The sequence below is a fragment of the Tinamus guttatus genome, unplaced genomic scaffold, assembly GCF_059628265.1.
Source record: "Tinamus guttatus ecotype Peru unplaced genomic scaffold, ASM5962826v1 Tinamus_guttatus_pri_ptg000866l, whole genome shotgun sequence".
NCBI classification, from domain to species: Eukaryota; Metazoa; Chordata; class Aves; order Tinamiformes; family Tinamidae; genus Tinamus; species Tinamus guttatus.
Window position 1 is genome coordinate 932,693 of NW_028289400.1, and position 9,477 is coordinate 942,169.

Below are 9,477 nucleotides of genomic sequence, written 5' to 3' on the forward strand. Positions count from 1 at the left end.
CCCAGGGCCGTGCTGCTGCGGGGCCTGCGGCTGCGCTGGGAATGCCGGCGGACCGGGAAGTTCTCCCGGAGCCTTTTCGAGCGGAACAAGCATGGATTTAACCCCTGAGCACCGGCCAAATGTGGCCAAGGTGCCCGGCTGGGCCGGACCCTCTCCAAGGGGAGGCGGCGGGAGCTCCCCCCGCCGCCGTGTCCGTAGGAAAGGCGGATTCGCTCCCCTTCGAGCACCATTGGGGCGTTCCGAGGTCCCGAAGCGCTGTCCCGCAGCTTGGCAATGTCCCCTGCAGAAGCCGCTTTGGGTTTGGCCTTTTTATCAATTTGACTTTTGTGCTGATTTCGTGGCGCTTTCGCTGACTCGCAGCGCGTTTTTATCTGCTTTCGCCCTTAGCGCCCACGTGGCAAAATGATGCCGGGAGGAGAGGGGCACCCGGAAAGGCGCCCGGCACCCTCGGATCCGGCCACGGCTCCTTGCCGAAGGGGAAAGGTCCAAAGACCCGCGAGGCCGGAGCGAGCGTTCCCAAACGCCCATCCCAGCCTCCGCGTCGCCTCCGGAGCGAAGCCGACGGGCCGCGATGCCGCGGGCTCACCCGTGTTTCCAAAGCTTCCGATATTGGAGCGGAGGAGCTGCCCCTTGAGCAAACAGCTCCGGCTGGAGCTGATCTTTAGAACGGGGTGAAAGGATTTGCGCCCTGGGTAGGGCCCCAGGCAGCGGCTTTGCTCCCGCCAGGGAAAAGTCCATGTCCCGGAGCCCGCACGGGTTAGTTGAAGTAAAAATCCCCACGGATTAGATGGAGTTTGTGGATTTGGAGGCTTCTCCTGGGAGAAAAGAGTAGGGACGAGCTCCCCCGCTGGGGCTGCTCCCCACCATCGTTTGCTTAAATTGGGTAGCAGAGGTCGAATACACACGGGTGCACTGGGATGGGGGAAGGATTTATCCCAGGAAACGCTGGGATCTGCTTTCCAGGAGCAGAGGAAGAAGCCGAGAGACTGGAGAAAACCCGGAGCGCCCGGAGACCCGTTTGGTCTGAGCGGAGCCGCCTCCGCTGCGCCGGGACGCAGGGACCGAACGCGCTGGAGCGCCGGGCGATGGAAACGGCCCGGGGGCTGCCCGGCCTCGGCTCTTCCTCCCCTCGGCCCGGTCACGCTGCTTGCGCAAGGAGCCGCACGCGCCGCCGCGCGCCCTCCGGCCGGGATTTCGCCGCCCTTGCACAACCCGGGAGCGGCCGCGGGGGGAAAACGGGGAAAGGCCGGGCTGGTTCCGCGGGGAAAGGCCGGGCTGGTCCCGCAGGGAGCGGCTCCCCGCGCGATAACGGTGCCAGGAGCCAGCGCGGCCGCCCCGGGCGCTCGGAGCCGCCTCGCTCCCTGCAAAACCCTCCAGCCGGGCCTCCCCTTCCCCCTTGCTTTGGGTGCAAAGTCACCGTTTTCCCCTTTTTTAACCCCAAAAAGGCAGCGAGGCCCTCGAGCCCCTCCGGCCCGTGGGAAGCCCCCGTTTCTTGCACATTTGCAACGTTTCCTCCCCAGGAAATCGCCCTGTGCCGGCGGCACAGCCCATCGCCGCCGCCCCATCACGGCAGACGTCCCCGGGGCATCATCGTGCGTCTCACGGGATTTGCATTTATTCATTAATCTCCACTACCGCGGGCTCCGGCATTCCCCCTGCAAGCTAAGCGCATGGATAGCGACGGCAGCGACCCAGGCGGTTTTTCCCCGCCGCTCACGCGCGCGCGCGCGCGCGCCGGCCGCGCGCCGGTGCAGCCACGCCAGGTCCACGTAGAGGTTGCGGCCCAGCACGGCGCTGCCGCACAGCACGGCGCCCTGCAGCGCGCCCATGAAGCCGGCCAGACACACGTCCTGCCCTGCGGGGACGGACGCTCAGCCCCGTCGCGGGGTCCCCAACGCGTCCCCCGCCGCGTCCCCACGGCGTTACCGGTCAGGTAGAGGTTGGGCACGGGCGTGCGGGGCCGCAGCTCGGCGATGGCCTCGGCGTGCAGCCGCTCCGTGTCCTGCCGGGCGCCGTACATCTCGCCGCGCGCGCTGAAGATGTAGTGCTGGTTGGTGAGCGGCGTCCCGCCGGACACGTACTCCACCTGCGGTGGAGAGCGGGACGCGGGCTCCCTTTCTGCACCGGGGGGCTCGTCCCGGCCGGACGCGGTGGCCCGTGGAGCCCCAGGGGCGTCCCTGCTCCGAGCGCGGTCTGCCTGGACCGCGATGTCCTCCTGGGATGACGGGACCCCATGTGATCCCAGGGTGGTGTCCTGGGCATCATCCCAGCGTGGTTTCCTGGGACCCGACCATCACCGTGGGTGACAGGACCCCCGCTGTGGTCCCATTGGACCCGGTCATGGTCACTTGGGAGCCCAATGTGGTGCCCGGGTGGTGTCCTGGGACCTGGGTTTCATTCTGAGATGGTCTCCTGGGACCCAACTATCACTCTGGGATGATGGGACCCCGCTGTGGTCCTGGGGTGGTCTCATGGGACCCAGTCGTGGTCACCTGGGAGCCCAATGTGGTGCCAGGCTGGTGTCCTGAGGCCTGGGCATCATCCCAGCATGGTCTCCTGGGACTCGACTGTCACCCTGGGATGATGGGACCCCACTGTGGTCCTCGGGTGGTCTCATGGGACCCGGTCGTGGTCACCTGGGAGCCCAATGTGGTGCCAGGCTGGTGTCCTGAGACCTGGGGTTCATTCCCAGATGGTTTCCTGAGACCCAACCATCACCCTGGGATGACGGGACCCCACTGTGGTGTCCTGGGACCTGGACCTCATCCCGGGGCATCTCCCGCTGCCTTTGCTCACGCGGTCCTCGATGCCGGGGTAGAGCTTGTACACGGTCCTCATGATGTTGTCCACGAAGGCTCTCTTGGCGTCCTCGTAGTCGTCCCCGCGCTTCTGCGCCGGCTCGTCCTTCCACTCCTCAAACCACTCGTAGTTGGCGAACGTCACGACGGCCAAGGTGGTTTTGCCTGCGACGAGAGTCACCAATGCCCTCCGTGGCCATCCCCCGTTTCCACAAATCCTCCTGGGATTTGCCCAATGCTTCCCGCCTGGCAAAGCAGCGCCCTCGGAGCGAGCCGGAGCTTTACCGGGATGCCGCATGTCCCAGGTGGGATCCTTGCATGAGGGGCTGGTGATGAAGAAGAAGGGGATGTTCTCCGCAGCCTCCTCCCTGGACGATTCCAGGTAGCGCCTCATCCTGCGGGAAGAGATGGAGATGCCGGAGCCGCCGGCTCCCGGCCGCGTGCCCCAGGGACCCGGCGTTTCCTTACAGTTGATCCACGTCACTTCCCCGGTAGACAAAATAGTTGGTGGAGTCGAGGCCCAGCTCTTCCTTGGTGCCGTTGAGCCCCACGAAGACGGTGAAGCCGCCCTCGCCATGCTTCACGAGCCGGAGCTGCGCCTGGATCTCTGCGGGAGCAGGCGGGAAACGGGTGTTTTCCAGCCGCGGAGCAGCAGAGCCTTCCACCTCCGTCTCAAGCCCCATTTTCCCACTTCCTAAGAGCGATTTGGCTCCAAAAACCCCAGGACCCCCTGGCATTGATCCAAGCCCATCCTCGGGCGTGCGTTAGGATGAAGCGGATGCACCGGGGTTTCCTGGGAGACATCCCAACCAGCCTCTTCCCACGCTGCGGGGTACCAATCCCAGTAAGATTCCGGCCCTTTTCCCGCCCAAGTCCAGGCTTTTTGCGGGCGGTTTTGCCGGCCCCAGCCCGCGGCCTTTCCGGATGCCGGGATGGAGGGAGCGCCGCGGTACCCGGCAGCGCCCGCGTCTCCGCCGGCAGCAGCTGCTCGTAGGTGTTGAAGATCCCGGCGTCCGAAATGACCAGGGGCGCGAAGACGTTCACCTCCCCCTGCCCCTTCTTCACGCTCACACCTGCAGTGGGAAGAACGCACGGATGCGGCAAACCCAGGCGGATCCGGCGGGACGCGCGCGGCGGCGGGAAGCGGGACTCACCGCACGCGCGGCCGCGGCCGTCCAGCAGGATGCGGCTCACGGGCGCGCGGCCCAGCACGTTGCCGCCCGCGCGCTGGATGGTGCCCACCATGTGGAAGGCGATCTCGCCGGCGCCGCCGCGCGGGTAGTAGGCGCCCCCCAGGAAGTGGTTCACCAGGATGCCGTGCAGGGAGAAGCTGGAGCGCGACGGCACCGCGCCTGCCGGAGCCGCCGCCGCGCGGGAGCGTCACCACGGCGGCTTCCTTAGCCGCCCTTTTCTGCGGCTCGCGCCACGCGCCGGAGAGCCCTTCCAGCCCCAACCCCCTTTTGGGGATCCCATTCCCATTGCCTCCACTCCAGCCCTCCTGCATGCCCAAATTCCCTTTCCAGGGCTCCCGTTCTCATTGACAGCCCCTGGTGCTCCAGCCCTCCTGCATTCCCAAATCCCCTTTCCAGGGCTCCCATTCCCATGGAAAGCCCCTGGTGCTCCAGCCCTCTCACATCCCTAAATCCCCTTTCCAGGGCTCCCATTCCCATGGAAAGCCCCTGGTGCTCCAGCCCTCTCACATCCCTAAATTCCCTTTCCAGGGTTCCCGTTCCCATTGACAGCCCCTGATGCTCCAGCCCTCCTGCATTCCCAAATTCCCTTTCCGGGGCTCCCGTTCTCATTGACAGCCCCTGGTGCTCCAGCCCTCTCACATCCCCAAATTCCCTTTCCAGGGCTCCCATTCCCATGGAAAGCCCCTGGCGCTGCAGCCCTCTCACATCCCCAGATCCCCTTTCCAGGGCTCCCATTCCCATGGAAAGCCCCTGGCGCTACAGCCCTCTCACATCCCTAAATCCCCTTTCCAGGGCTCCCATTCCCATTGACAGCCCCTGGTGCTCCAGCCCTCTCACATCCCCAAATCCCCTTTCCAGGGCTCCCATTCCCATTGACAGCCCCTGGTGCTCCAGCCCTCTCACATCCCTAAATCCCCTTTCCAGGGCTCCCATTCCCATTGCAAAGCCCCCAGCGCCACTCCTCCCTCCCCAGGAAGAAGCCGGAGGGCGAAAGGGCGAAGCTCGGGATTAGCCCGGCGCAGCTCGGCCCCCGCCTAAGCCGATCGCCGGCCGCTAATGCAGGATGCTCCGGGCGCGATCCCGGCGCAGCTCGCTCATCCGCGGGGAACCCCCGGCACCGCCCTACCGTAGGTGGGGAAGATGTAGCTGAGCACGGCGCGGAGCTCGGCGTCGCCCGTGAGCTCGGCCGTCACCTCGTGCAGGTTCCGCGTGGCCAGGCGGCAGAAGCCGCTCAGGCGGCTCAGGATTCCCGAGCGGCAGAGCCAGCGCGCCAGCGGCAGCGGCAGCAGCTTCAGCACGAGCAGCAGCCCCGTCCCCCGGCCCACGCTCTGCAAGGGGGGGACGCGGCGCTCGCGGGGTGCCCTATGGATGCGGGAGCATCCTGGCGCTCATGGGGTGCCCTATGGATGCGGGAGCATCCAGCGTTCACGGGGCCCCACGAGTGCAGGAGCATCCCGGTGCTCGCAGGGCGCCCTATGGATGCGGGAGCATCCTGGTGCTCATGGGGCCCCACGAGTGCGGGAGCATCCCGGTGCTCATGGGGTGCCCGAAGGATGCGGGAGCATCCCGGCGCTTGTGGGGCGCCCTATAGATACGGGAGCATCCTGGCGTTCGCGGGACGCCCTATGGATGCGGGAGCATCCCGGCCCTTGTGGGGCCCCACGAGTGCAGGAGCATCCCGGTGCTCGCGGGGTGCCCTATGGATGAGGGAGCATCCCGACACTCATGGGGTGCCCTATGGACGTGGGAGCATCCTGGCACTCATGGGGTGCCCGAGGGATGCGGGAGCATCCCAGCGCTCACGGGGCCCCACGAGTGCGGGAGCATCCCGGTGATCGTGAGGTGCCCAAGGGATGCAGGAGCATCTTGGCACTCACAGAATGCCCTATGGACACGGGAACATGCTGGCACTCGCGGGACGCCCTATGGATGCGGGAGCATCCTGGTGTTCATGGGGCGCCCTATGGATGTGGGAGCACCCTGGTGCTCGCGGGGCCCCTGAGGGATGCGGGCGCATCCTGGTGATCGTGGGGTGCCCTATGGATATGGGAGCATCCCAGCGCTCACGGGGCCCCCGAGGGATGCAGGCGCATCCCGGCGCTCACGGGGTGCCCTATGGATGCAGGAGCATCCTGGCGCTCGCAGGGCACCCTATGGACATGGGAGCATCCCGGCACTCATGGGGCGCCCCACAGGTGTGGGAGCATCCTGCTACTCCTGGGACACCTTATGGATGTGGGAGCATCCTGCCGCTCCTGGGACACCCTATGGATGTGGGAGCGTCCTGCTGCTCCGGGACGCCCAGCATTGCCCCATCCTGGGTGACAGGAAATCGCCGCTTCCCCACGGGGATGGTTCCCAGCGCATTCCCGAGCCCCATGCGCCCATGGCAGGGGTGTCTCCGCGGCCGCTCCGCCCGGGATACCTTCAGGAGGCTCCGGAAGGCGTCGATGGCGGCGGCCTCATGCGGGAACTGCTGCTTCAGGACCTCGAAGTAGCGGCGGCCGCCGGCGTGGATGCGCACGGTGCGCCCGGCGCCCGGCTCGCCCAGCACCACCGCGTCGAAGGAGGGCGACAGCGGCGCCCACTGCAGCTGCCCCTCCGTGAGCTGGTCCAGGAGGAAGCGCGTGAGGGTCCCCTCCGCCATCTGCCCCACGTAGTGGATTCCTGGAAGCGGGAACCGGGATGCTCGGCCCTCCCCGCACCGCGTTCCAGCGGGATTCACTCGCCCCGCACTGTGGGAATTGCCCCCGTGGGAATCATCACCCCCCCTGCCATGGGTATCATCTTGTGGGAATTGCCCCCGTGGGAATCATCGCCCTCCCCTCCATGGGTATCATCTTGTGGGAATTGCCCCCGTGGGAATCATCGCCCTCCCCTCCATGGGTATCATCTTGTGGGAATTGCCCCCGTGGGAATCATCGCCCTCCCCTCCATGGGTATCATCTTGTGGGAATTGCCCCACGTGGGATTCGCCCTTGTGGGAATGGCCCCCCTCGGGAATGGCCCCTGCGGGAATTACGCCCCATCGGAATTGCGCACCCCTCCTGTGGCAATGGGTCCCACGGGAATAGCGTGCCTAGGGATCACCCCAATGGGAAGCGGAGCCCCTGGGAATGGCGCCTGGCAGGGATTACCCCAAGGGGAATCACCCCCCAGTGGGAATCTGCCCCATGGGAATTCCAAGGGAATTGCCTCCATGAGAGTCATCTTTTCCATGGGAATTATTCCCCTCCGCATGGGAATCATCCCCCCGTAGGAATCGCCCCCACAGGAATCGCTCCCAGCGGGAATCGCCCCAAGGGCAGAGTTCATCTCCGGCCGCGGAAGCTGCCGGATGTACTTTTTTTCCGTGCGGATTTTGGCGCCACCGTGGCGCTCCGTGACCCAACGGCCCTGATCAAAAATTAACCGCGGCCCCAGGGAGAGGCCAGGGCGGGCAAACGCCATTGGGAAAAGGAGGAAGGTGGAGGAAAAGAGTGGAAAAACGAGTCGATCCCTGTCGGGAAATGATGCTGAAGGGGGGCTCGGGGTGCCCATTCAGACCCCAGAGTGGGGAAATTGGGGGAAACTGGGGAAATTGGGGGAAACTGGGGGGAGTTGAGGGGAATGGAAGGGGAATTGGGGGAAGTTGGAAGGAATTGGAGAGGAATTGAGGGAAATTAAAGGGAAATTTGGGGAAAATAGGGGGAAATTGGGGGAATGGGGAGAATTGAGGGGAATTATGAGGAGCTGGGGGAAACTAAGGAGAATTGAGGGGAATTGGAGGAAAACTGGGAAGAACTAGGGGGCATTGACGGAATTGAGGGGAATTAGGGGGCATTTGTGGAAATAGGGGAGAACCGAGGGGAGCTGAGGAGGATGGGGCAAATAGGGGATTATTGAGAGGAATTAGGGGACATTTGTGGAAATAGGGGAGAACTGAGGGGGGCTGGGGAGGATGGGGCAAATAGGGGATTATTGAGGGCAATTAGGGGACGTTTGTGGAAATAGGGGAGAACTGAGGGGAGCTGGGGAGGATGGGGCAAATAGGGGATTATTGAGGGGAATTAGGAGAAAGTGGGGGGAAATCGGGGGGAAAGGGGGCCCTTACCCGTGTCGAACTCGTAGCCCTTCTCGCTGAACGTGTGGCAGCAGCCGCCCAGCTTGCCGTGCTGCTCCAGCACCAGCACCCGCTTGCCCGCCTTGGCCAGCAGCGCGGCGGCCGCCAGCCCCCCGATGCCGCTGCCCACGACCACGGCGTCCAGCGCGGGCGGCACCCGGTCTGCCGAAAACACTGCCCGCCGGGCACCGGGGTGGGACACGGGGAGCGGGAAGGGGGGTCCCGGGGGCAGGGTTGGGATGTGGGGAGCGGGGTGCAGCGTGCAGGAGGGGAGATGCCGGGTGAGGGATTTAGGGTGCCCAGTGCAGGATGTGGGGCACGGGATCTGGTATACGGGGGGCAGGGTGTGGGATATGGGGTGCAGGGTGGCACCTGGGCTGCGGGATGGGGGACATGGAGTGCGGGATAGTTGGGGCAGACCATGGGATACAGGAGTGCAAGGGACGGGGTGCAGGATATGGGATAGGCGGTGCGGGATATGGGATAGGCAGCGCGGGATATGGGATAGGCGGTGCGGGACACGGGAGATGGGGAGCACGGTGCCAGGCAGCGGACACGGGGTGCCAGGGGCTCGGGAGAGGGGACATCGGGGACGCGGGGCGGGGGGTACCTGCTTTGAGGATCTTCCTGCGCGCCGCCTTGTCGGTGACGAGCGGGGCCGGCGGGCGCCGGGAGTCGGTGGCGAAGGGGTTGGGGGCGCGGGCGGCGCCGGGGACCCCCAGGACGAGCGCGAGGAGGGCGAGGAAGGCGAGGAGGAGGACGAGGAGGGCGACGAAGAGGAGCCCCATGGCGCTGCTCGCTCCGGCGGCCGCCGCTGCAGCGCGGGAGCCGCCGCCCGCGGCGCCCCCGCTCCTCCCCTCGGCTCCGCTCCGCCCCGGCCGCCGGGCTGGCACCGAGCCCCGGCGCCGCCCGCGTCCCCGCTGCCAACCGGGAGCCGCCGCGGGAGCGGCAGCCCGGGCGGAGGCACCGGGCGTTGCAACCCGGGCACTGGGTATCGAACCGGGCACCGCACCGGGCACCGGACATCGCGCCGGGCACCACGGCGGGCATTGGACACCGCACCGGGCGTTGCAACGCGGGCATTGAGCACCGCACCGGGCATTGCACCGGGCATTGCAGCCGGGCTATGGGACTTTGCACCGGGCATTGCACCGAGCATCGGGCCGGGCATTGCAGCCCGGGCACTGGACATTGCGCCGGGCATTGCAGCCCGGCTATGGGACTCTGCACCGGGCATTGCAGTGGCCGTTGCAGCCCGGGCACGGGCCGTGGGTGCCGGGCGCGGCCGCGCGGGCACCGGGCGCTGCAGCGGGCGGCGGGCAGGGCCGTCCCGCGCGGGGGCTGCTGGGCACTGTAGTCCCGCGCCCTCTCGCCGCGCGGGGGC

The 9,477-nt window shown here is 66.5% G+C and overlaps 1 protein-coding gene across 1 annotated transcript; it reads right to left on the minus strand.

Annotated features, from left to right (window-relative positions):
* Positions 1-1,631: 1,631 nt before the first annotated feature.
* Positions 1,632-8,895, minus strand: RETSAT (retinol saturase). The gene is made up of 11 exons (XM_088537834.1): positions 8,704-8,895; positions 8,085-8,267; positions 6,417-6,658; positions 5,118-5,319; positions 3,953-4,150; positions 3,752-3,871; positions 3,267-3,405; positions 3,084-3,193; positions 2,797-2,963; positions 1,927-2,086; positions 1,632-1,855 (listed from the first exon to the last, which is right to left on the minus strand). Exons 1-11 carry the CDS (start codon positions 8,879-8,881, stop codon positions 1,632-1,634), a joined length of 1,923 nt encoding a protein of 640 aa, XP_088393960.1. The 5' UTR covers positions 8,882-8,895.
* Between the last annotated feature and the right edge of the window lie 582 nt (positions 8,896-9,477).

What these genes read in the sequence shown, in the direction of transcription:
- RETSAT (XM_088537834.1), bottom strand. Translation starts at nt 8,881, where the DNA reads ATGGGGCTCCTCTTCGTCGCCCTCCTCGTCCTCCTCCTCGCCTTCCTC. An exon ending in GGGCTACGAGTTCGACACGG is followed by an intron (nt 6,659 to 8,084) that starts GTAAGGGCCCCC and finishes TCCCGCTTCCAG; the next exon opens with GAATCCACTACGTGGGGCAG. An exon ending in GGAAGTGACGTGGATCAACT is followed by an intron (nt 3,194 to 3,266) that starts GTAAGGAAACGC and finishes CTCTTCCCGCAG; the next exon opens with GATGAGGCGCTACCTGGAAT.